Genomic DNA, 27,481 nt, shown 5'->3' on the forward strand with positions numbered 1-27,481 from the left:
AAAGTAGGAGAATGGTGGGCTTCATATATGAAGGGAGAGGGAGTTCCAGGCCAGAGGCAGGGCTTGTATATATTTGTACAGATTTATCACTCTATTTATTTTACTTGTACATATTTACTGTTCTATTTATTTTGTCAATAATGTGCATATAGCTATAATTTTATTTGTTCTGACGATTTTGACACCTGTCTACATGTTTTGTTTTGTCGTCTGTCTCCCCCTTCTAGACTGTGAGCCCGTTGTCGGGTAGGGACCGTCTCTATATGTTGCCGACTTGTACTTCCCAAGCGCTTAGTACAGTGCTCTGCACACAGTAAGCGCTCAACAAATACGATTGAATGAATGAATGAATATGGGCAAAGGGTCGGCAGTGAGTTAGATGAGGCTGGGTAACAGTGAGTAGGTCGGCACTAGAAGAGTGAAGTGAGCGGGCTGAATCGTAGTAGGAAATCATTTTGGTAAGAGGAGGGAACAAGGTGTTTGAGTGGTTCAAAGTCAATGGTAAGGAGTTTCTAGTGATAGAGGTTGGTTGGACAACCTCTAGAAGTTCTGGACAAGTGGGGAGATGGGGACTGAACTTTTTTTAGAGAATTATGCAGGCAGCAGAATGAGGTATGGACTGGAGTGGTGAGACACAGGAGGCAGGGAGGTAAGCAAGCGATCTGATGTGGTAGTCAAGGTGGTTTGGCAGCGAGGCCTAGTGGATTGAGCACGGGCCTGGAAATCAGAAGGTTCTGGGTTCTAATCCTGACTCTGCCACTTGTCTGCTGTATGGCCTTGGGCAAATCACTTCACTTCTCTATGCCTCAGTTACCTCATCTGTAAAATGAGGATTAAGTGTGTGAGCCCCATAACAGACAGCGGCTGTGTCCAACCCGATTACCTTCTATCTACCCTAGCGCTTAGAGCAGTGCTTGACGCCCAATTAGTGCTTAACAAATACCATCATTATTAAAGGTATGATCATCATTATTACTATTATTATGAGGAAATGTGAGTCTGCAGAGAAGGGGAGGGGTCAGGTCTGGAGATGAAGATTTGGGAATCATCTACATAAAGATGGTAGTTGAAGCTGTGGGAGTGAATGAATTCTCCAAGGGAGTGGGTGTAGATGGAGACTAGAAGGGGAGCCAGGACTGAGCACAGTTAGGGAATGGGAGGCGGAGGAGGAACCCCACAGAACCTAAAGGGAATCCACTGGGAATACCTTGGAATTCCTTTGGAAACACCTGTGGAAGCCCTGGTTGTCTCAGACATGCCTTCCCTTTGACCATCATTCAGCATCACTCAGCATCTATCTGTTAGCTGATTCATTATTGTATTTCTTCTTATGCTCTCATTTCCACATGTTCAATCAATCAATCAATCGTATTTATTGAGCGCTTACTGTGTGCAGAGCACTGTACTAAGCGCTTGGGAAGTACAAATCGGCAACATATAGAGACAGTCCCTACCCAACAGTGGGCTCAGTCTAAAAGGGGAAGACAGAGAACAAAACCAAACATACTAACAAAATAAAATAAATAGAATAGATATGTACAAGTTTCTGTCAGCTCCCCTTTCCTATTAGACTGTAGATTTCCAGAGGGGAGGGGTCATGCTTGGTGTGCAGCCCAAGCACCCGACACAGCACTGAGCAGAGAGGAGGCCCCAATGGACTCTCAGTACAGTGCCCAAGGCAACACCCTTCACGCTTTAGACTCCTATCACAATACCCAGGACAGCGCTCAGAACAGCACCCAGGACAGCACCGTGGGCTCCCAGAACAGCACCCAGGACAGCGCCCTGCACACAGTGAGCGCCCTGAATGAACAGTGCTTAGAGCTTTAGGAGGCGTTGTCGTTTCCGATGTGAGCCCTGAAAGGCCCTCGGGTCGAATGACGAGGAGTCCCCGGGAAGCCTGGTGGCCCACTATGATTAGCGACACAACTTCTAGCCGCTCAACGGGAGGGAGGTTGACCCGGCAACGTGCTGACCCACTGTAAACTCGTTAAGGGCAAGGAATGTATTTTTTGTTGCCCTCCCAAGCACTTAGTACAGTGCTTGGCACACAGTAAGCATTCAATAAATACGATTAACTGTCTGACAGGATCCTGGCCCTGCCAACCAACAGGAGGTAGATTTGGGGCAGGTCCTCCCCTGCACTTTTCTATTCCCTCTCTCCTCCTACCCCTTCTTTGACTGTCCCATCTTTCCCAGCAGCATCTCAAGAGGAAATCTCCCACCTCCTCTTAAAATCTACCTCCTCCATCTGTCCCTCCAACACCATCTCTTTGCCCCTTATCAAAACACCTGCCCCCCTCTTCTTCCCTCCCCGATTGCCATCTTCAACCGTTCACTCTCCAATGGCTTCTTCTCCACTGCTTTCAAACATGCTCGTGTCTCCCCTGTCCTAAAAAAACACCCCTCCCTTGATCCCGAGGTCCCTCCAGTTATTGCCCCAACTTCCTCCTACCATTCCTCTCCAAACTTATTGAATGAGTTTTCTACACCCTCTGCCTCCATTTCCTCTCTTTCAATTCATTCCTTGACCCCCTTCAATCTGGGCTTTCTCCACCTTCAGTTCACAGAAACTGCCCTCTCCTAAGGTCACCTGTGATATCCTCCTTGCCAAATCCATTGGCTTGTGTTCCATCCTAATCAGCTTGGCTTCTCAGCTGCCTTCAACACTGTGGACCATCTTCTTTTCCTGAAAACATTATCTAAATTTGGCCTCACTGACACTGTCCTCTCCTGGTACTCCTTCTATCTCTCTGGCCACACCATCTCAATCTCTTTCACTGGTTCTTCCTCTGCCTCTCACCCTTTAACAGTGGGGAGTCCCTCAAGGCTCAGCTCTAGGTCCCCCGCTATTCTCTCTACACCCACTTTGTCGGAGGACTCGTTCTCTCCCATGGCTCCAACAACCACCTCTAAGCAGCATGGCTTAGTGGAAAGAGCACGGGCTTGGGAGTCAGAGATTGTGGGTTCAAATTCCGACTCCGCCACTTATCAGCTGTGTGACTTTGGGTAAGTCTCTTAACTTCTCTGGGCCTCAGTTACCTCATCTGTAAAATGGGGATTAAGACTGTGGGCCCTACGTGGGACAACCTGATTACTTTATATCTATCCCAGTGCTTAGAACGGTGCTTGGCACACAGTAAGCGTTTAACAAATACCATTACTCTTATTATACCCAAATCTACTTTTCCCACTCTGATCTTTCTCCTTTCCTGCAGTCTTGCATTTCCATTTGCCTTCAGGACATTTTCACTTGGGTGTCCCACTAACACCTTAAACTTAACATGTTCAAAACAGAACTCCTCAGATTCTCACACAAGCCCTGTCTTCCCCATGACTTTCCCATTACTGTAGACAGCACCACCACCCTCCCTCCCTCACAAGCTTGTAACCTTGACATTAGCCTCGATTCGTCTCTCTCATTCAACGCACATAGTCTATCTGTCACCAAATCTTGTCTGTTCTACCATCACAACATTGCTAAAATCCACATTTTCCTCTCCATCCAAACTGCTGCTACATTGATCCAAGCACTTATCTAATCCGACCTTGACTACTGAATCAGTCTCTTTGCTGATCTCCCTGCCTCCTGTCTCTTCCCACTCCAGTCCATACTTCACTCTGCTGCAAGGTTTGTTTTTCTGTGAAACCTTTCAGTCCATGATTCCCCACTCCTCAAAAACCTCCAGGGATTGCCCATCCATCTCTGCATCAAACAGAAACTCCTTGCCATCAGCTTTAAAGCACTCAATCTCCTGGTCTCTTCCTTTCTTACCTCTTTGATTTCCTGCTACAATCCAGCACACTCACTTCACTTCTCTAATGCCTACCTATTCACTGTACCTTGGTCTTATCCATCATGCCTCCAACCCCTTGCCCCACATCCTCCTTCTGGCCTGTAACTCCCTTCACCTTCATATACTGCAGACTGTCACCCTCCCCACCTTCAAAGCCGTACTAAAATCACATCTCCTCCAAGAAGCCTTCCCCAACTAAGTCTCCATGTCCCCTACACACTCTCTCTCTCTCTCTCTCTCTCTCTCTCTCTCTCATCTCTCTTGCACTTGGCTTTGCACCCTTTATTCATCCCATTCTCAGCCCCACAACATTGGTATACATAGCCAGTATACCATTTTAATGACTGTCTCCCACTCTAGAATGTACACTCCCTGTGGACAGGCACATATCTACAAACTCTGTTATACCGTATTCTCCTAGTTGCTTAGTACAGTGCCCTACACCCTAAACACTCACTAAATATGATGGCTTGATTGATTCGTTTCAGTCTCACCTGGGCTGCCTAAGGAAATGGCGACACTCACCACATCCTCGACATGGACTGGAAACTAACCTAAATGATTGGTTTCCCATGTTTCAAAGCCACCATGTTTTCAATTTGATGCTGACCAGGAGATGACTGGATTTCAGATTCAGCATACACTCCATGGTGCTTAGGCAGGCCTGCTCTACCAGGGCCAAAGGGAAAATTTGTCTTGAGCCCCCACTGGGAACAGCTGAAGGCTTGTCCTCTGTGGTTCTCTGTTCTGGTCACAGGTAAATTAGTATGGATTTAAAGGGGCAGAGAATGGATTGTTGGAGGGGGAGGATGGGCCCAGCTCAGGGTCGGAGTGCTGCTGGGGAGAGGAGCCAGTGCCTGTGGCAGGCCCGAGACTCGGCTCCTTGCCTGGAAAGCACTGAAGGATGCAGTGCCCGGCCTTCTGCCCGCCAAGCCTCTCACGGGACATGGAGGATTCCCGAGGACAGAACACAGAGCCAGAACACATGAAGCTGGAGAACGCAGCGGCCCGGCCTTCTACTCACCAGCCTCCCTAAGGACACGGTGGATTCCTGGAGAGAGATAATGGAGCTGGATATTGCAGCGCCTCAGCCTCCTGCCCATTGGCATCCCTCAGGACACTATGGATTCCCAAGGAGAGAACACAGAGCCGGAGAACCCAGTGCCCCAGCCTCCTGCCTGCCAGTCATCCTAAGGATACAGTGGATTCCCGGGCAGAAAGCATGGTGCTGGAGAACATGGAGCTGGAGAACGCAGCACCTGGCTTCCCTCAGGACATGGTGGATTCCCGAGGAGAGGACATGGAGTCGGAGAATGCAGTGTCCCTGCTCCTGCCCGCCAGCCTCCCTCAGGACATGCTGGATTCCCACGGAAAGAACATGGATCCAGAGAACACAGCACCCTGGCCTCCTGCCTGCCAGCCTCCTTCAGGATGTGAAAGATTGTTTGCTTGTTTTCGACCAGAGCGTCACTGAACAAGATTCCTGGGCAAGACACATGTCTACCATCTCTGCTGTATTGTCCTCCCCGAATTGCTTAATGCCATGCTCTGCACACAGAGCACTAATCACTCAATAAATACCACTGATTGATGGATGGATTCCACTTTGGGGAAAAATGCAGCCCCAGGAGGCCCCTGCTTTTGCCATATCCTTGTCCCTTACAGACCCCTACAGGTCCCTGACTGCTAAGCAGTGAGGAAAAAAGCAGAGACTGCTGGAGTGGGAGAAAGAGTCTACAGCGTGAGGCCCCTGTCCAGGGTCATGTGGACTGTGTTAGCACTGTCCAGGCAGTCCCTGAAATGGCCCATTTTTCGCCCCAGATAGGGCAGAAATCTTTCCGAGTAGACCTGCACTCTGGGCTTCCAAAGTGAACCATTTGTCACTTGAACGGATACTTGTCTCAATCAATCAGTCAATCAATGGTATTTACTGAGCCCTCACTGAGTGTCGACCACTGTATTAGGTACTTGGAAGAGAACTTTATAATGGAGTTGGTAGACACGTTCCCTGTCCTTAGGGAGCTCCAGACCTAGCTGGGGAGACAGATATTGAAATAAATTGCTAATGGGGGAATGAGAGAGTATATATCACACATCAGTGCTGCAGGGCTGGGGATGTGGTGAATATCTAGTTCTTAAGGGCTGCAGACGTAAGGGCACAGGTGACGTAAAGTGGAGGACGAATGGAAGAAATGAGAGCCTTGCTGGGGGAAGCCTCTTGGAAGAAGTACGATTTTTAGGAGGGCTTTGCAGGTGGGGAGAGCGTGGACTGTTGGTTACGAAGGAGAAGGGAGGGCGTGGGCAAGGGGTTGGCGACAAGATCAACAAAACCGTGTCAGGAATTGCTCATTGAGTGCAATGAGCGATCCCCCTCTCCATCCCCCCCACCTTACCTCCTTCCCTTCCCCACAGCACCTGTATATATGTATATATGTTTGTACATATTTATTACTCTATTTATTTATTTTACTTGTACATATCTATTCTATTTATTTTATTTTGTTAGTATGTTTGGTTTTGTTCTCTGTCTCCCCCTTTTAGACTGTGAGCCCACTGTTGGGTAGGGACTGTCTCTATATGTTGCCAACTTGTACTTCCCAAGCGCTTAGTACAGTGCTGTGCACACAGTAAGCACTCAATAAATACGATTGATGATTGAGTGAGCAGAGGGAACCTGCCTTTCCACACCAGTTAAGCCCCTGGCCACTCAGCCCAGTCCTGCCCCGCTCTATACAGCTCCGGGGGGACCATATGGACCTAGGGGAGCAGCTTCCTGCGGTTGTCGGGGGGGAGAGTTTCTATGTCACCTTCTCTCTGTACCCAACCCCAGCTTTCTGGAGATTTCTGGAATCCTGCTCACTGCGGGTGCCCGGTGCTGCTCCCTGCTCACAGGATGATGATACGGTGGATGAGGATCGTGATTTGAATGTAAAAATGGAAGCTGTTTGTGGTCAGAGCCCAAGCCTTATGCTTTTGTTGTATCTGCCAAGTGCCTAGTACAGTGCTCTGCCATCAAGGCTGGCCAGTAAACCCCAGTGGTACTACTGCAAGGAAGAGAATGAGGAGGAAGTGGATGAGTCATCGCCTTTGATTCCTTTTTCCTGTCTTCTCTAAGGGCTCTGCATACCCGGAGTGTGTCGTCCTTTTTCTGGTAATCGGTCCAGCCCCCAGGGCGAGCCTGCCCTCCTCCCCTCTGAACACCTCCAGGGTGCATTGTGTCTCAAGGAGCCTTTACTCCTGAGCAGGAGGCTGCTGTCACTGCCTGCCCTGCCCCGCCATGCCCCACCCCACCCTGCCCTGCACCAAGCTGTGCGCATTCAGACTTGAGCGGGATAGGAGCAGAGTTGCCATGGTGACAGTGGACATCATTAACGTCATTGTGATTCACCCTGAATCACCCCCACAACAGCCGTTCTCCAGTGTGGGAGATGTGGTCACACCCCTCCCAGGCTACACAACAGAATGGTTTTGCTAACTCCAGACCCCTCCAGCCCGACCTGCAGGCCCCCTGACGTCCACCCAGGCTGCACAAGGGGTCGGAGGGGAAGGTGGCAATCAGTCGATCAATCCATTGTATTTACTGAGTGCATTCTGTGTGCGGAGCACCCTGCTAAGCACTTGGGAGAGTATAATACAACAGAGTTGGTTCCCTGCTCACGAGGAGTTTTGAGCCTTTGAGCCCCAAAGGGGACAGGGACTGTGTCCGACCCTATTTGCTTGTATCTGTTCTAGTGCTTAGTCGATGCCTTGCACATAGTAAGCGCTTAATAAATGCCATAGTTATTATTTTTATTATTAAAGAGTTTTCAGGCTAGAATGGGAGACAGAAATTAATAGAAATAAATTACAGATAATCAATCAATCAATCCTATTTATTGAGCGCTTACTGTGTGCAGAGCATTTTACTAAGCACTTGGGAAGTACAAGTCGACAACACATAGAGACAGTCCCTACCCACTGTCTAGAAGGGGGAGACAGAGAACAAAACCAAACATACTAACAAAATAAAATAAATAGAATAGATATGTACAAGTAAGATAAATAAATAAATAAATAGAGTAATAAATATGTACAAACATATATACATATATACAGGTGCTGTGGGGAAGGGAAGGAAGTAAGATGGGGGGATGGAGAGGGGGACAAGGGGGAGAGGAAGAAAGGGACTCAGTCTGGGAAGGCCTCCTGGAGGAGGTGAACTCTCAGTAGGGCCTTGAAGGGAGGAAGAGAGATAGCTTGGCGGATGGGCAGAGGGAGGGCATTCCAGGCCCGGGGGATGACGTGGGCCGGGGGGTTGATGGCGGGACAGACGAGAACGAGGCATGCTGGGGAGGTTAGCGGCAGAGGAGCGGAGGGTGCGGGCTGGGCTGTAGAAGGAGAGAAGCGAGGTAAGGTAGGAGGGGGCGAGGTGATGGACAGCCTTGAAGCCCAGGGTGAGGAGTTTCTGCCTGACGCGCAGATTGATTGGTAGCCACTAGAGATTTTTGAGGAGGGGAGTAACGTGCCCAGAGAGCTTCTGGACAAAGACAATCCGGGCAGCAGCATGAAGTATGGATTGAAGTGGGGAGAGACACGAGGATGGGAGATCAGAGAGAAGGCTGATGCAGTAGTCCAGATAAGCACATAAATGCTGTGGGGCTGAGGGTGGGGAAATAAAGCGTGCAAATCCAGGGGCAGCCAGCAAAAGGAGGAGGGGAGATAGAAAAGTATTGTATCTGCAGGGTGTGTGCATGTGTGTCTGTGTGTGCTCATGTTTGTATGTGTCCACAGATTTGTGTGCATGTGTGTGGGTAGTAACAGGGCAAAGCTGTATGTGTTTGTGTGTATGTAGTTGGCAACTCATGGTAGAGTTGTGTGTGCATGCATGATTGGGTGTGAGTAAATGGTGTAAGGTAAACTGAAGCTCCTTGTGGGTAGGGAAGGTGTCTGCCAACTCTGTTATATTGTACTCTCCCAAGCGCTCAGTACAGTGCTCTGCATGTAGTAAATGCTCAGTAAGTACCACTGATTGATTGGTGGCTAGGGTAAAGTGGTGTGCATGTGCATGCATGGAGTCTCCTTGGGTGAAGATTCTAGTAGCCCCAGAGAAGATGGTGGAGTTTTGGACTGTGTTACCCTCCCCTCATGCCCAACAACCAATAAGTGGTATTTTTGAGGTGCCTCTGTGTGTGGAGCCTCAACTGTGCCTCATCCCTAACCCTAACTGGTTTTTATGGGATGCCTTTGTGTGTGGAGTCATGAGAGTGCCCCCAACCCTGACTGGTTTTTACGGGGTGCCTCTAGATGTGCTCTGCACACAGTAAACGCTCAATAAATACAATTGAATGAATGAACCCTGACTCAGCATTTGGGGGAGACTGTGGGCACCTGAGACTGAGGAAGGGCCTGGACAGAGCACTGCCAAGAGTGGGAATCCCCTAGGGATGGGTCAGCCCAGAGAGCATCCAGTCCATCCCCCTTCACCCAGACCAAGTCCCCAAAGCAGTGGCCAGGGGTAATAATGATGGTATTTGTTAAACACTTACTATGTGCCAGGCACTGTACTAAGCACTAGGGTGGATACAAGCAAATTATGTTGGACACAGTCCCTGTCCCATGCGGGGCTCAGTCTCAATTATCGTTTTACAGATGAGGTAACTGAGGCACAGAGAAGTGAAGTGACTCACCCAAAGTCATACAGCAGACAAGTGTTGGAGCCGGGATTAGAACCCAGGATCCTCTAACTCCCAGGCCCGTGCTCTGTCCAATATGTATGCTGCTTCTCCAGGATAGTGCCTGTACTGTATGTCCATTGACTCCCTGGGTCAAAAATGTGTGCGGTTGAGAGATTCATGGAGTGTTTACTCTGAGTTGGGCTCAGCTGGGCTGGGCTGGACTCTGCTAGGGCAGATGCAGGAGAAGTTGAACAGATGGGGGACCTGCCCTGCATGACGCTGACCGTCTTCCCACAGGGGAGCAGGGACACAGGAGACAAATGGGAGAAATCAGAGTTTGAGTGAAGGGAATTCCCTGGGAAATCAGTGGCGGGAGAAGCCCTAGAAGGGCAGCACTCTGGCTCCTGTCTGTCATGGGTCTTGGGCCTTGGCAACAGGTGGCTCAGGTGCCGCCTCTCCCACCCCCTCTGCTCTGCCGCTCCCATGGGGAGCGGGGGCAGACTGTTGTCTGGGAAACCACTCAATGAGCAGCTTGCCTGAGAACCTCACCCCACCCCCGAGGCTGAGTCTGAGGCAATGAGTTTGTCCATGGAGCTAACTAGCCTCCGGTTCAGCTCGCTCTTAATGATTGTAAACCACTGCGGCATTTGTCAAGCCCCAACTCTGAGCCGCAGAGGGGCGGGATGGATGGGGTCGGTGTCCCAGCCCCAGACCCTGTGCTGCTGGGATGACCCCGGCCTTGGGGGCTCCCTCGTTTTTGTATAGTTTCCAACAATGGAAATCCAGCTGTGAGTTTGGGGAATTTAAGCTGCTCGCTCCCAGTGCTGAAGTCCAGAGAAAATGGCAGCACTCCCAGTGCTCCTGGTCGGGCGATTGTTCCCGGAGCTCCTGGTTGGATGATCATTCCCTGAGCTCCTGAATGATTGATTGATTGCTCCTCGATTGACTGGTAGGAGTACCAGGACCAATCAGTGGTATTTATAGCATGCTTACCACATCCATAGCACTGTACTAAGTGCTTGGGAGAGCGCAATATGATCCCTCCTCTCAAGGAGCTTACAGTCTAGAGAGGAAGTCGGGTATTCAAATAAAGTAGGGGTAGGGGCAGTGGCGGAATATAAGGGTATGTACAGAAGTGGTGTGGGGCTGGGTGGGGTGAGTATTAAAGGGCATAAGGTTGATGTGGGGCTGGGTTTGGGGAGAAAATCCAAGTATTTGAGGGATACAGTCCCTAGAGCACAGGCGACGCAGAGGGGAAGGTGATTAGGGTGGGGAAATGAAGTCTTTGTCAGAGAAGGCCTCTTGGAGGAGATATGGTTTTAGAAAGGTTTGAAGGTGGGGAAAGCAGTGGTCTGATGGATGTGAAGGTGGGGAGGAAGTTCCAGGACAGAGGGAAGACACGAGCATGGGGTCGGAGGAGAGACAGGCAGGCTTGAGGTTCAGTGAGTAGGTTGGCATTAACGGAGTGGAGGGTGCAGGCTGGGTTGTACTAGTGGATCAGTGAGGCCATGTGGGTGATGGAGAGCAAGCTGGTCGAGTGATGGACAGATGGGCTGTGGCTCTCCTGACCAAAGAGGTGGGCCGTGGCTCTTTTGACCAAAGCAATGGGCCGGGGCTCTCTTGACCAAAGCAATGGGCTGGGGCTCTCCTGACCAAAACAATTGGCTGTGGTACTCCTGACCAAAACGATGGGTCCTGGAACTCTTGATCAAGCAGTAGTTTCTGGAACCCTCAATCTAAGGATCCCAGAGTGGAGGAACCAGCAGCTCCCTCTGGTGTCTGTGCCGCCGATGCCACTCTACCGTCCGAGTGCTGCTTTCCGGGGCTACAGCTGGGCTGTGGCCTGAACTGCACTTCCCCTCTGCTTGGGGCTCCAGAGTCTCTAGGCTGGTGTGTGGCCCGCTGCCTTAACCATCCTCTTCCTTCTCTCCCCAGGTCAACACAGATCAAAACATACTCGTGGGACAACGCTCAAGTCATCCTGGCCGGCAACAAGTGCGACATGGAAGAGGAGCGGGTAGTCTCTTCCGACCGTGGCCGGCGCCTGGGCGAGCAGCTGGGTGAGAAGCTCCCCGGTGGTGGCGGGGCCTCGGGCTACTCCTGGGACGCAGAGCAGAGGCCCGGCTCTTGAGCGGCACCTGGGCCATGAGGCCGAGGGGCTGAGGGCCTGGATCCTGACCTTCTGGGAAATGGAGTCATCTGTTAGTTGTCCCCCGATGCCGCGGCAGCCCCAGGTGCCAGGCTCCCTGCAGGGAAGTCACTGGGTCCTGTGCAGAGCAAACAAGATTTCTCCTGGTGCTATCCCAGGGTGGCGGCCACGACTACCCTGCGGGCTGGGATCCTTGCAGAGAAGCTGTTGGGCCATGTGCAGAGCAAGCACGATTTCTCCCTGTGCTACCCCAGGGTGGTGGTTGGCCAGGCTTTATGGGCCTTGAGATCTTCTTCAGGCCTGATGGGCCGTTTATGTGGGTGTCCCATACAGTTTCCATACAGTTGGTGATTCTGCCTGTTGGGGGGAAGGAGGATGTGTCTCCAGCCAGTGGGTGGGAGCCAGAAGCAGACATTCATTCATTCATTCAGTCGTATTTATTGAGCACGTACTGTGTGCAGAGCACTGTACTAAGCACTTGGGCAGTACAAATTGGCAACATATAGAGACAGTCCCTACCCAACAACAGACTCACAGTCTAGAAGGGGGAGACAGACAACAAAACGAAACAAGTAGACAGGTGCCTATACCATCAGAATAAGTAGAATTATAGTTATATACACATCATTAATAAATATGTACAAATATACACAAGTGCTGTGGGGAGGGGAAGAGGGTGGGGGGGGGCAATGAGGAGGAGGAGGAGAGGAAAAGGGAGGACTCAGTCTGGGAAGTCCTCCTGGAGGAGGTGAGCTCTCAGTAGGGCTTTGAAGGGAGGAAGAGAGCTAGTTCGGTGGATGTGTGGAGGGAGGGCATTCCAGGCCAGAGGTAGGAAGTGGGCCGGGGGTCGACGGCAGGACAGGCGAGAGCGAGGCACGGTGAGGAGGTTAGCGGCAGAGGAGCAGAGTGTGCAGGCTGGGCTGCCACTGTCCACCTCCTTCGCTCTTATGCTCGAGCTGCTGAACGCTGCTTGCGAAAGTCTAAACACCAAGCCAACCTAGTTCACTTTAAATTTATCCTTTCCTGCCTTAACTCTGCCCTCTCCTCTGCCAGGCAAAACTATTTTTCCTCCCTTATTGACACCCATGCCCATCATCCCCATCAGCTGTTCCATACATTTAACTCCCTCCTCAGGCCCTCTGTTCCTCCCCCTCCTCCATCCCTCACCCCCAACGATCTGGCCTCCTACTTCATTAGTAAAATTAACTCCATCAGGTCTGAGTTCCCCAAAGTCACCCCTCCCCCTTCTCCATCCCCCGCACTCTCAACCCTCTCCGCTACTCTCCCATCCTTCCCAGCAGTATCTTCAGATGAGATCTCCTCCCACCTCTCAAGTGCTGCTTCATCCATCTGTGCTTCAGACCCCATTCCCTCTCATCTTATGAAAACTCTCTCCCCTTCCCTCCTCCCCTCCTTTATTTCCATCTTCAACCGCTCACTCTCCACTGGTTCCTTCCCCTCTGCCTTCAAACATGCTCACGTCTCCCCCATCCTAAAGAAACCCTCTCTTGACCCCACTACCCCTTCTAGTTATCACCCTATCTCCCTCCTACCCTTCCTTTCCAAACTCTTAGAACAAGTCTTCTACACTCACTGCCTCAAATTCCTCAATGCCAACTCTCTGCTAGACCCCCTCCAGTCTGGCTTCCATCCCCTACACTCCACCGAAACTGCCCTCTCAAAGGTCACCAATGACCTCCTTCTTGCCAAATCCAATGGCTCCTACTCTATCCTAATCCTCCTTGACCTCTCTACTGCCTTGGACACTGTGGGCCACTTCCTTCTCCTCAACACGCTATCCAGCCTTGTCTTCACAGACTCCGTCCTCTCCTGATTCTCCTCTTATCTCTCCAGCCGTTCATTCTCAGTCTCCTTTGTGGGCTCCTCCTCCCCCTCCCATCCCCTTACTGTAGTGGTTCCTCAAGGGTCAGTTCTTGGTCCCCTTCAGTTCTCTACACTCACTCCCTTGGTGAACTCATTCGCTCCCATGGTTTCAACTATCATCACTGCGCTGACAACACCCAAATCTACATCCCTACCCCTGCTCTCTCCCCCTCCCTCCAGGCTCGCACCTCCTTCCGCCTTCAGGACATCTCCATCTGGATGTCTGCCGCCCTCTAAAACTCAGTATGTCTAAGACTGAACTCCTTATCTTCCTTCCCAAATCCTGCCCTGTCCCTGACTTTCCCGTCACTGTAGACGGCACTACCATCCTTCCTGTCTCACAAGCCCACGACCTTGGTGTCATCCTTGACTCCGCTTTCTCGTTCACCGCACACATCCAATCTGTCACCCAAACCTGCCGGCCTCACCTCCACAACATCGCCAAGATCTGCCCTTTCCTTTCCATCCAAACCGCTACCTTGCTGGTTCAATCTCTCATCCTTTCCCGACTGAATTACTGCATCAGCCTCCTTTCTGATCTCCGTTACTCCTGTCTCTCCCCGCTTCAGTCTATACTTCACTCTGCTGCCTGGATGATCTCTGCTCTGGGCACGTCACTCCCCTCCTCAAAAATCTCCAGTGGGTGCCTGTCAACCTACAAATCGTGCAAAAACTCCTCACTCTCAGCTTCAAGGCTCTCCGTCACCTCACCCCCTCCTACCTCACCTCCATTCTATCCCTCTGCAGCCCAGTCCACACCCTCCATTCCTCTGCCACTAACCTCCTCAGTGTGCCTCGTTCTCGCCTGTCCCACTGTTGACCCCTGGCCCACGTCCTTCCCCTGGCCTGGAATGCCCTCCCTCCATGCATTTGCCGAACTAGCTGTCTTCCTCCCTTCAAAGCCCTACTGAGAGCTCACCTCCTCCAGGAGGCCTTCCCAGACTGAGCCCCCTTTTTCCTCTCCTCCTCCCCATCCCCCCACCCCCTGCCCTGCCCCCTTCCCACCCCCACAGCACTTGTATAAATTTGTACAGATTTACTACTCTATTTTACTTGTACATATTTACTATTCTATTTTGTTAATGATCATCATCATCATCATCAATCGTATTTATTGAGTGCTTACTGTGTGCAGAGCACTGTACTAAGGGCTTGGGAAGTACAAATTGGCAACATATACAGACAGTCCCTACCCAACAGTGGGCTCACAGTCTAATGATGTGCATATAGCTGTAATTCTATTTATTCTGACGGTTTTGACACCTGTCTACGTGTTTCGTTTTGTTGTCTGTTTCCCCCTTCTGGACTGTGAACCCGTTGTTGGGTAGGGACCATCTCTATATGTTGCCAATTTGTACTTCCCAAGAGCTTAGTACAGTGCTCTGTACACAGTAAGTGCTCAATAAATGCGATAGATTGAATGAATGAATGAATGAATGAATGAATGGGCTGTAGAAGGTGAGAAGGGAGGTGAGGTAGGAGGGGACAAGGGGATGGAGAGCTTTAAAGCCGAGAGTAAGGAGGTTTTGTTTCATTTGGAGGTTGATAGGCAACCAATGGAGATTTTTGAGGAGGGGAGTGACATGTCCAGAACATTTCTGTAGAAAGATGATCCAGGAAGCAGTGTGAAGTATAGACTGAAGTGGGGAGAGACAGGAGGATGGGAGATAAGAAAGGGGGCTGATGCAGTAATCCAGTCGGGATAGGATGAGAAATTGAACCAGCTAGATAGCAGTTTGGATGGAGAGGAAAGGGCAGATCTTGGCGATGTTGTGGAGGTGAGGCCGGCAGGTTTTGGTGATGGATTGGATGTGTGGGGTGAACGAGAGAGAGGGGTCAAGGATGACACCAAGGTTGCGGGCTTGTGAGACAGGAAGGATGGTAGTGCCATCCACAGTGATGGGAAAGCCAGGGAGAGGACAGGGTTTGGGAGGGAAGATATGGAGCTCAGTCTTGGACATGTTGAGTTCACCAAGGGCATGAGTATAGATGGAGAACAGAAGGGGACCAAGAACTGACCCTTGAGGAACCCCTACAGTAAGGGGAAGGAGACATCCTGGCCTGCTGGGGGCCCAGGATCCAGAGTTGATGGTTTGTTTTTCTGAGCATTTCTTTGGCTCCAGGATCATCAGCCATTGTCATGGCTACCAGTGGGTGGGAGCTCCTTCCTCCCCATTCTCTTCATCTGGCCCTTCCCTGGTCCCTCACTCAACCTTCTCCCGAAGCCATGAAGAGGGGGCAAGTAGAAGGGAGTCTCTCCAAGGTGTCTATGACACAGATTGCAACAGAAGCTTCCCACCACTGCTCGGGACCCGTCTCTGAGAGCAGATGTCGTAGAAACAGCACAACCTAGTGGAAGGAGCCTAGGCCTGAGAGTCAGAGGACCTGGGTTCTAATCCTAGCTCAGCCACTTTTGTGCTGTGAGTTCTTGGGCAAATCACTTCATTCCTCCGAACCTCAGTTACCTCATCTGCAAAATGAGGATAAAATACCTATTCTCCCTCTCTCTTAGACTGGAAGCCCCATGTGGGCTAAGGACTATGTCTGATTTGACGACCTTGTATCTACCAGTGCCTGGCACAATGCGGTGATGATGATGATGATGATTGTGGTCCTTGGGGCACGGGAGGCAGTAGAACATGCACAGGTGGAGCTCGGGGCCAGCAGGTGAGCTGGTGGATTAGCGGACCAGCAGACAGACAGGTGGTCTTTCTGGGGTATGGGCAGAGCTCAGGCCCTCATCTGACCCGTGGCCCTGAGGCTCAGGCTTGGATCCACACTGGCAGGAGCACAGTTCTTCCCACAGAGAGCTTCAGGCTCAGCCCAGAATATTCAAAATTGAAAGTAAAGTGTCCAGCTCATCTCCCAAACAGGTGGGAAGTATTCTCCCAGAACCTGCTAAGGACTTCCTAATCTGAAGATGAGATCATGAAATGGTGAAATCAAGCAATCAGTCAGTGCTATTTATTGAATGCTTACTGCGTGCTGAGGACTAGGTCTCCTGTTCTGGAAAACTCAGGCGCTTTTCCCCCCGGCCCCCACAATGATAGAAAAATAAGGTAAGCAGTAGGAGTATCATCAAGGTCAAAGCAGATGCAAGTTTTGATTGTATTAATAGCATTTGGGAATCTTTAGTCATGTTTGGAAGAAAATTTTCCTCATTTGCTAAATTTAGGGCAATCCTGTTTCCAGCTTTTCCAAAAAGAGAGCTTAGTAAACTTGGATGTTGCAGAAAGGGGGCCTAGAGGGCCCAACTCTTCCAGAAGGGGAGTCTAGAAAGCCTGAGCGTTCCAGGAGTGGGGAAGCCTAGAGAGCCCAGTTGTTTTAGAAGGGGAAGCCTAAAGAGCCTAGGTGTTCCAGAATGGGGGGCCTAGAGAGCCTGAGCACCAACTTAATTGGAATTGTCCCTGGATATTTCATTTGGTGTTGCCCTTATTATTAATGATTGCTACAGGATTCATTTGTCCGTGAATTTTTTACGACTTTTCTTTCTAAATGTAATGCCGGAAACCAGGGCTGAGGGTTTTGGCAAAAATGCTCAGGGAGCAGCTTCTGCCTGAGGGCCGACTGGAGGTGTTGGGAGTCTCCAGGTTGGGCAGACGCAGGCTGAGTTAGAGCAGAGTTTGAATTTGCAGAGCTAGAAAAGGGATGGGTTAGGGCGAATCCACACTTCTCTTCCCTAATATCATCCCCACTTCAATCCATACTTCACACTGCTGCCCAGATTGTCTTTGTCCAGAAACGCTCTGGGTGTGTTACTCCCCTCCTCAAAAATCTCCAGTGGCTACCAATTAACCTAGGCATCAGGCAAAACTCCTCACCTTCGGCTTCAAGGCTTTCTATCACCTCGCCCCCTCCTACCTCACCTTCCTTCTCTCCTTCCACAGCCCAGCCCGCACCCTCTGCTCCTCTGCCGCTAATCTCCTCACCGTGCCTCGTTTTCGCCTGTCCTGCCGTCGACCCCCGGCCCACGTCATCCCCCTGGCCTGGAATGCCCTCCCTCCGCATATCTGCCAAGCTAGCTCTCTTCCTCCCTTCAAGGCCCTACTGAGAGCTCACCTCCTCCAGGAGGCCTTCCCAGACTGAGCTCCCTCCTTCCTCTCCCCCTCCTCCCCCTCCCCCTCCCCCCCGCCTTACCTCCTTCCCCTCCCCACAGCACCTGTATATATGTATATATGTTTGTACATATTTATTACTCTATTTTATTTGTACATATTTATTCTATTTATTTTATTTTGTTAATATGTTTGGTTTTGTTCTCTCTCTCCCCCTTTTAGACTGTGAGCCCACTGTTGGGTAGGGACCATCTCTATATGTTGCCAACTTGTACTTCCCAAGCGCTTAGTACAGTGCTCTGCACACAGTAAGTGCTCAATAAATATGATTGATTGAATGAATGAATGAATGAATCCCAGCGTGAGGAGCCCTCACTGGGGCTGGAGAACACAGGATCAGCACAAACTGCAGAAGACAAGTTGGGGGATAAGCCTTTCAGGAATCTATTGCCACAGGGAACTGTGCAGCTGGAAGCACTGGCAGGTTCTAGAGGGGTTTGAACAGATCTACAAAGGAACATCCATGCTGGGTCACTCATTGGGGAGAGTCCGGGATGGAGACAGGAAAGTTAGGGGTGTCAGTTGGTCCGTGCCAGGTCACTGGGAAGGAGTCAGGGATGGAGAAGGGGAGAGTCAGAGGTGTTGGATGGTCCATGCTGGGTCACTGGATAGAGTCAGAGAGGGAGATGGGAGAGTCAGGGGTGTTTGGTCTTTGTGGTGTTACTTGGGGAGATATATATGTTGCCAACTTGTACTTCCCAAGCACTTAGTACAGTGCTCTGCACACAGTAAGTGCTCAATAAATACGATTGAATGAATGGAGACGGAGAAGGGAGAGTTGGGGTGATGGATGGTCCATCCTGGGTCACTGGGAGAGAGTCAGGGATGGAGGGAGGAGATTCTGGGGTGTTGAATGGTCTGTGCTGTGTTACTGGGGGAGAATCAGGGATGGAGAAGAGAGAGTCAGGGGTTTTGGAGGGTCCATCCCTAACCACGCCTGTGGATGTCTATGAAGGCAACCGGCACATGGTTCCCCAAGCTTCCTGGTGTCGCATTTGGAGTTAGAGCCCTAGGCAGACCTAGGGGGCCTTTGATCAGATCAGGGTCATGAGTTCTCCTGTTTCTTCCATCTCTGCCCAGCTCGACCACTGCCTCCCTGCTGTCACCCTGGGGGCTGTGGGGTCGTTGGAATTGGGGTTTTGTGCCTGTCTGTGTTCCTTGTTCTTTCCTAGATATATCTCTTTAAACCCACAAAGGAGTGTTTGGGTAAAATGGGCCAAGGGAGCTGCAGGGCTTGGAAGTTAAGTTGGAGAAGCAGCGTGGCTCAGTGGAAAGAGCACAGGCTTTGGAGTTAGAGGTCATGGGTTCAAATCCCGGCTCCGCCAACTGTCAGTTGTGTGACTTTGGGCAAATCACTTAACTTCTCTGTGCCTCAGTTACCTCATCTGTAAAATGGGGATTAAAACTGTGAGCCCCCCGTGGGACAACCTGCTGACCTTGTAACCTCCCCAGCGCTTAGAACAGTGCTTTGCACATAGTAAGTGCTTAACAAATACCATCTTTATAGAAGCAGTGTGGCTTAATAGCAAGAGCTCGGGCTGGGGAGTCGGAGGTCGTGGGTTCTAATTCCAGCTCTGCCACTTGTCTGCTGTGTGACTTTGGGCAAGTCACTTTACTTCTCTGTGCCTCAGTTCCCTCATCTGTAAAATGGGGATCAGGATTGTGAGCCCCACCTGGGGCAACCTGATTACCTTGTATCTACCCCAGTGCTTAGAACAGTGCTTGGCACATAGTAATCACATAACAAATACTATTATTATTATTAATAATAATAATAATAAGATCTGGTCTGAGGCGTTGGGGCGGGAGGGCTAGGGACAGAAGGCTAGGAACTGGACTGGGGAGTGGGGGCTGGGGCTTTGAGTTTCAGAGAACACAGTTCCTTTGCAGAGCAGCCAGTGCTATCTGTTCTCATCTGTGAGTGGGGCTGGGGGGGAGGCTTCTCTTGGCGGTTGGGGGTAGAAGGGCAGGTCCTTTGGTGGGAGGAGAAAAGGCAGGAAGGAGACAACAGAAATGCCCACCTGCAGAGCACTGGTGCATCCCATCCAACAGACATCCAGGACACCACTCTGCCCTCAGCAGGCATCTAACACAGGCCAGTCCACACAGCAGGTGTCTAACACAGGCCAGTCCACACAGCAAGCCCCCAGAGTGCCTTTGTTCAGACTGCTGGGCTGAGCGACTGCTGGTAGTGAAGATGATGACACCCCAATCTAGTCTGGGATCCATTTTCACCTGTGGGAGAATGGAGGAATGGGGCCTCCTGGACCCAGCTGCCCAAGCCCAAGCTCAGGGTCCAGTGCCCATCCCCCACCCCTCCGACTTTCAGACCCCTCTGGTCCACCCCACTGCTGAGCCCAAGAGTGACTGAGGTGTATCTGTTTCCCTTCAGGGTTTGAGTTTTTTGAAACAAGCGCCAAGGACAACATCAATGTCAAGCAGACTTTCGAGCGCCTGGTGGACATCATCTGTGACAAGATGTCCGAGAGCGTGGAGGCCGATCCCGCCATCGCTGCTGCCGCCGGAGCTGGGAAGCAGAGCACGAGACTAAAGGACGTCCCTCCCCCGCAGCCTTCCAGCTGCGGCTGCTAATGGCCCTGGCTGTTCCCTCCGCCCCCTCCCCTGCCCCCTCCAAACAGCATCTGTGAATGGTCCAGCCGCCTGTTTTGTTGATCTACCCTATTGTTTATCCACCTCTGGCCAGCGCATCCATCCACGGCTGAGCTGCATCCATGCTTCTGTCAGCGTTACATAGATTCGTGACCTTGGATTCTTCCAGTGCCCAGCCGGTTGCCCGGCAGCGGGCAAGTGCAGGTCAGCAGTTCTCTCTCTCTCTGTCTCTCTTCCGTTGCTTCACTTCTTCTGCCCTATTGTGTGTGCCACCGGTCCGGTGGGTGCCAGAGCCTCCACAGAGCACGCCCAGCCTAGCACTCTCCGGCTTCAACATCCTCAGGTCCCACTCACGTGGCCGACCCCTCCCAGACCTCAAGGAATGCTGGAACAATAAGGTTTTCCAGATGCTCCAGTTGCTTCCCTCGAGGCTGAAGGCTGGTTCCCAGATGCCCCGGTGTCTGGGAGCTCTGACCTGGTCAGGTGACCAGCCTGTTTCCCCTCCAGGACTTGAGCTGACCAGTCGGAAAGGCCAAAGTCACTTCTCACTCAGCATGTGACTCAGTGTTGGGAACCCAGTTTCACACATCATCAGAGGGTGCAGCAGGATGAAGGGAATTCTTTCCTGAGGGACCAACACCGGGCAGCCAGAAAAAGAAAACCGGGCCTGGCCTCCCACTGGCACCGGGAAGAAGTTCTGTGGAGGAAGGTCTGTGGAGGGAACGTTGGAACGCTTGGCAAGTGCCAGCCACCAGATCGGGCCACGGATGGCCAAGCTCTCAGTCCGCCCCAGCAGATGCAAGTTCATCTGGGATGGGTTCTCCGGAGCTGGTCTCTTTGGGTTTTTCGCCATCTCAACCCCACCCGCCCCCTCCAGGAGTATGTTGATGTTTCTGGGAAGAGCTCACCAAGTCATTCCGTGCCACACACGCCGGAGACGCTGGACTCTTCCCTGTCCCCGACCGGAAGGAACACGGGCCGTGGTCCAGAGGAGAGGAGTCTCTTGGAAATAGGACTGAGCCACTGATGGGGCCGGAGACTCGGTCATGGAAATTCATTCCCAAATCATTCTGGGTGGGAGGGGGGCACCGGGGTGGGAGGGGAGCACCGGAGGGAGGGCTGTCACTGGTTTTTAGACCAGATTCATGTCTCACTTTGTGTGTGCCTCTCAGTCACCTTCAGTGCCATTTATTGGTCAAATGAGAATCCCCACACTGGGGCCCTGGGAGAAATTGTGCTGTCCATGATCAGTTGAGGGAATGCACTTGACCTCTGGGCCAGCCCTGAGGGAAGGCCGCTCTTGCGAGGACATCGTCTGGGCAGCCAGGATCAGATGCGTGTCGGAAAACAGGATGGGGCAAAGGGCAGAGGAAGTGATGGCTGATGGCCCATCCCGCTGCCCACCCCCGTCCGTTTGCCTGGTCGTGGCAGCATAGGCCTGGGTGGGAGCGGGGTGCAATGATGGAGATGGGCTCCTGCCTTCTGTGAGGTCACACTCTATGCAGAAAGCAAGGACTGGCACCACCTGACCCCCATACTCAGGCATGGAGTGAAGGGGAGGGAGTGCTGGCTTGTGTGCGCACACACACCCACAATCACACAAACATACCCATATGCACAAACATGTACACGTGCGCGCGCGCGCACACACACACACACACACACACACACACACACACACGTACGTGTGGAGCTGAGATTGTTTAGTGTCCTGGGTCCAGATCTTGCTTTCTTCACTCTACATTTGCAAGTGGGAGAGGAGACAGTGAAGCAGGAAAGCAGAAGTCCTGCTTGGCTTCCAAGGGGTTCCCCTTTCTGTTCTGGCGGTATTTCTGAGTGGCCTTGGCCCCTGCCTACTAGTGCTTCTGCTGGGACTCTGTGCTGGTGGGTCGGGAGGGGAGAGGGAGAGAGAGATGATAGGGAGAGAGCGAGAGCGAGAGAGAAAAGAGATCTGAGGAGCGGCTGTGCCAGGCGGACCCCATCCCCTCTCAGCCTACTTTTGTCCAGGCTGGTCCACCCAGTCCAGGCCTGTATAGTCCAGTCCCATAAGGGCAACAGGAAACATCCGCACCTGCTCCAAAAACCACAAGAAACTGGGTTTGATAAGATTGCCACACAAAGGGCTAGGGTTCTGGGTCTTATCGTATCCAGAAACTTTTGGTTTTAAAATCACACTTCAAATTGATAGCACTGATTGAGCACCTACGATATGCCGAGCACTGTACTGAGTGCTTAGGAGAGTTGAGTGATGGCCAAGCTCACAGTCCCTGCCATTTGGAGAGTTTCTCTGGTTTGGTAGCAGCATGAATAGCTGGGCCAGCTGGAGACATTGTGGAGTTTGTAAATTGGGAATTTCAGTGCTCCCAAGGAGGGAAGCGGCCATCGGGGATAAGGCTCTTCTCTCTCCATCTCCTCTCTTCCTCTCCTCTCTCCCCCTCACCTCCCCTCAAATTCCTCCTCTCTCCCCTCTTCTGCTCCCTCGAGTGGCCTCTTGCACCCCAACCAGTGGCTGGAGCAGGTAGAAGAGTTACATAAATCGAGGACTTTAGGTAAACGGGGTCCTGAATCCAGGAACCTCTAGATAAACGGGACCCTGGAGTGTGGAGAACTGCTTCTGAACAACTGATTGGGAACTTCCATGCCTGCTGGAAAGGTGCATGCACTACACGCCTCTCTCCCCACAGCCAGCCCAGCCCAGTTTTGAAGCAGCAGCAGTAGCAGCAACAGCAGTTGACCATCCGGCACGTGGGGACGCATCCAGCCCTGGCCCCAATTCCCTCTCCAGGACCCAGAAGGCTGCTGCATCGGGCAGCCGTGGGGTGACCCCTTTTCCCCACCCTCGGGTGGCTCTGGGCAGGTCTGCGGTCACCTGGCCCCTTCTCCGGGAGAAGCCGCTGGAGAGGGTGTGGCGACATTTCAGTTGGCTTTGCGGTGACCATCTTAGGCCATGTCCCAATTCCCACCATTTTTGTGCTGGGTGGGTGTCCATGAGGACAACCAGCATGTCTTCCCTCCAATCAATCGATGGCATTTATTGACCTCTTATTATGTGCAGAGCTGTCAGTCAATTGTATTTATTGAGCACTTACTGTGTGCAGAGCACTGTACTAAGCGCTTGGGAGAGTACAATATAACAGACAAGTTTCCTGTCCACCACAAGCTTACAGTCTAGAGGACTGAATAAGCACTTGGGAAAGTACAATAGAGCAGAATCGGTAGACACAATCCACTCAGGTCCTGGGGGGCGTTGATCCAGGTCTCATTTCCCATGGGCAAAGGTCAGCTGTTAGGGACAAGCAGTCTGGTGATCTGGGAGGTCATTTGGTCACTTTCTGGAGCTGTAGCATCGACACAGTTTACCTTTCTCAGGGTCGCCCCCCCCACCCCCGGCCAACCCCTGTGTGCTTTCAAGTTGGATATAGGACATTTCCTATGGAGAAATGGTTTTTCTCATTCCAAGACCTGCCCAGAGCTCAGGAGCCCTGTTATCTTCATGTCCTCAGCTGGCCCCAGCCTTTGGAAAACATGGCTTCAGTCGCCAAGGTACACCCAGTTCCCACCCTTAAACTGTTCAGAGTTTCTCAACTTTCCAGGTCCCAAGGGGGTGGTTCTGCAGTGCATTCTGGGACATGAAGGTCTTCTGTCAGCACCCAGGCCAGCCTGGAGGAAGGGAGGGGAGGAGAGCAAGGCTTGAGGTCCTCTCTGGGGTGGGGTCTGCAGGGCCAGGCTGTGCCACTCTAGTGCTGCAGCTGAGGTGAGGCCAGTTGGGACACATAAACCCATTCACCTGGCCCTGACAAGGCTGCTAGAAACCAAGCCCACCCTGGCCCCCACCCCAGGCACCCCGAGGGGACCCCAATGGAGACTCAGGTGAAATCTGCTTGGATCATGTCAGGGCCCCCAGGAGAACTGTTCCTGCAGATAAGGAGAAACCATTCACATGCAGAGCGTGGATGGTGTATACACACACACTCCTCTCTCTCTCTCTCTCTCTCTCTCTCTCTCTCTCTCTCTCTCTCTCTCTCCCTCTCTCTCTCTCTCGATGGCATATTGTATCCATGCATACAGAACTGACAGTATGTTGTACACATACATACAGCTGATGATTCAGTGTACACACACATATAGCCTAAAGTTCACCATTCAGACACATGCAGCTGATGATATACTGTACACTGTTCTCCCACACATGCACAAACACATGCCATTGCAGGGGACAGATGGTGTGTCCTGATTGTGTTTCTTGTGGTTTCATTCCCCCATCAAGAGACATGGAAATCAAATCTAAGATTTCTTTGGCATTTTAGCTCACTGATTTTCCCTCTGACCCCTCTGTCCCCAACCCATGAGTGCCGAATCCAAGCTGTCAGTCAGCCCTGTTTTTCCTGTTACTACTGTGTTGTTGCTGTTGTCAGATGTGCTGTGCTACGGTGGGAGTGTCTGAACGTGCAGCTGTTTAATGGTGTTTGTGGAACTGAAGTGTCTTAAATGTTGCATGAAATATGTTATAAAAATAGATTTCTTTTCTATTTTTCGACACCTCTACAGTGAGGGTTCATGGGCCAATAAGTGCAATATTTAATGACTTTCTCAGTGTGTATAAACTAGTATGAAAGAGTCTTTCCAGTGAGTGTGTGCGATGTCGAGGAGGGGGTCAGATGATGTGGTCCGACGTCTCCCGTGTCTATGCGTATCGATCGGAGTCTGTTGCGTCAGAGTGGTTGTCCCGCTCCCCCACCCGGCTGGGACAGCCTCCCCCCATGAGGAGAGCTGTGGGTGTGGGGGCTGGGAGGCGTCCACACCTGGGAAACAGAACGACGGCTGGTGTCCCCTGACCCAAAGGCGGAGCCCCAGATGACCCCCTCATTCTGGCCCCAGAAAAAGCTGGGTCTGGGTCCCCATATTCTCGGTGGCTGGGCTCTGCCTACTGGGGTTCTGGCCACCCTGCTCTGTGGCGGCTGATGGCCGGTTTCTCACAGGGAAGTCCACTCTTTCCTCAAGCCTCAGTGACTCCATGGCTGCATCAGGCCACCCACCCCCTCCCACCTTCTCCCTTCCCTCGGCCAGCAGCTCAGGGCCACATTTGTGGCCATGCTTCTTTAGGTGGGGGCCAGCTAGCCCATGCCATCCATATGACATTGGGCCTACGATATCTCCCTCCACCCCCACTGCAGCCGGCCAAGGGGTCTTGGGCCCACTCCTGTTGGATCAGAGTGCTGGGCCCATGGCTTCTGGGACCGTGGCTCCCTGGTCCAGAGGACAGAGCAGCCAGCAGGCTCAGACAAGCCTATGGTTGTGGTGGTTGTGAGTACCTTCTCTCCCTCTGGGCCTGTGTGCAGGTCGGACCACCACAGGAAAGGGTCCCCGCCCTGCATGCCTCCGGGACCTACTCTGGGTGAGCACCAGTGGGCAAGGGGGTGGGGCTGGGGGGGGCCCTCAGTTGAGTGGCCCAAACTCGTTAGCACACCCCCCGATCCCAGCAGCCCTGAAGCCCAAGCTTGCACCAACAAATAAGGGTCTGCATACGGATTGTGGCCCTGGGCTGTAAAGGCCCAAGGGGTTTGTGCCTGAACAGTTTGCCTCCTCAGGAGCAGGGGCCAGAGTTCTCTGGGAAGTTTGTGTTGAAGTGTTTCGGGTTCAGGGTCAAAGGAGGTCAGGCTCATTAATCTTTTTTCCTCTCCAAATTCCAATTTGGGGAAGCATAGTCATCATTTCAGACATGCCCTTCTGACCCTCACTGCTCCCATCCATCATCATCCGGCCCACCAACCCCATCTGCCCCCGCAACCAACTTTCCACCTGCCATCCTATTGCCACCATCATCTTCCTGCCCTGCCCACTAGGCCCCAACACACTCTCCCCTAGGTCGGCCCATGTCACAGCTGGGGCCATGTCTCACACCCTTTGCTTTCTGGCATTTGCCTCAAAAACATGGTCTCAGTGACAGTGGCAGAGTGCAGTGGGTGGCAGGGGGGAAGGGCCCGGGCCCACTGACATGGGCCTGGCCATGGTGGCTCAGTGCAGATGGTCACTCAGCCTTCTGGCCCCAGATAAGCTGGGGGTGTTGGTGAAATGGGATGGCTTTAGCCCCAATACCCAAGATGGGAGGAGAGAGCTCTGCCCTGGACCCCGTCCCCACCCAGACAGGGAGTAGATGGTCCTGGGAGAGCTCAGCCTGGCTGAGCGAGTCATTCGGCCATCCAGCTGGCAGCAGCAGAGACTGGGGCTTGCAGACACAGCTCTATGTGAACATGAAGGGAAAGAAGAGAAAAACAGTGCTGCCAGATGCCACCTCTACTGAAACATGGCTCTCTGGAGTCCCTGTTCCAGTGCCGGGGGAAGCAAACATCTGGGATCCCCCACCTCTGACTGCCATCTCATCATCGTTGCTTCTGATTGTTCGGCCAATCCTGATGGTTGTGAAACACCGTAGCTGCTCCTCTGCATCTGTTCCCAGGACATGTGCACAAGGGTGTGTGCCTGGGGGCGTGTGCTTGGGGGTGGTTGCAGAGGACTATGTACACACTGCACAGCTTTGTTCAGGTGTGAAGTTCAATTGTGTGTAATTTAGCTCTGTGAGACTGTGTTCCTCAGTGGGTGGTAGGTTTGTGAGTGGCTTCTTTGTTCCATGGGATTTTTTGAGATGACAATAAATATATATATATATATATATATATATATTCCTGAATTTTTCTGTCTTGCTGAGATACTTTTCCACTTGCCATTCCTTTTCTCCTAGCAGGCAGGCAGGCAGGGAGGATTATGTGTTCAGGTTTATGTGCTCAAAGTAGGGAATAAAATCCCCCTGTGGAAAAGTGGAGGAAGCAAATGAGGGAGGTGCGAGGCAGCAGCTTTGAAAGTCTCCAGGTGGTGCGCTCTCCCAGTAGCTTCCCAGTAGCCACCTGCCATCTCCCACTACCCCAGGCCTCCCAGTGTCCACGCTCCATCTTGCAGGGAGTCCAGAACTGACCCGCCTCCTCTGTCACCACCCCAGGGCCCCCACTGTCCATGCTCCATCCTGTAGGGAGTCCAGAACAGTCCTGTCTCTTCCAACCTCTGCCCAATACTCTGTGTCTACACTCCATCCTACAGGGAGTCCAGGACTTCCCCGGCCCCAACCACCACTACCACTCCACTCACCCCAGGATTCTCAGTTCCCATGCTTTATCCTGAGGGGATTCCAGGATAAACCCAATCCCAGTCACCACAACCCCAGGCCTCCCAATGTCCACACCCCACCCTGCAGAGAGCCCAGGACTGGCTCATTTCCCC

The 27,481-nt window shown here is 52.0% G+C and overlaps 1 protein-coding gene across 2 annotated transcripts in view; it reads left to right on the top strand.

Moving 5' to 3' along the window:
- RAB3C (RAB3C, member RAS oncogene family) overlaps window positions 1-21,296 on the top strand; it is a 51,253-nt gene extending 29,957 nt beyond the window's left edge. For both annotated transcript variants that reach the window (XM_038765770.1, XM_038765769.1), the window contains exons 4-5: window positions 11,387-11,511; window positions 19,992-21,296. In XM_038765770.1, the coding sequence (XP_038621698.1) occupies window positions 11,387-11,511; window positions 19,992-20,191 (325 nt within the window). In that variant the 3' untranslated portion in view covers window positions 20,192-21,296. The remainder of the gene's footprint in view (window positions 1-11,386; window positions 11,512-19,991) is intronic.
- Window positions 21,297-27,481: the final 6,185 nt, after the last annotated feature.

Source organism: Tachyglossus aculeatus, chromosome 23, assembly GCF_015852505.1.
Source record: "Tachyglossus aculeatus isolate mTacAcu1 chromosome 23, mTacAcu1.pri, whole genome shotgun sequence".
Taxonomy (NCBI): domain Eukaryota; kingdom Metazoa; phylum Chordata; class Mammalia; order Monotremata; family Tachyglossidae; genus Tachyglossus; species Tachyglossus aculeatus.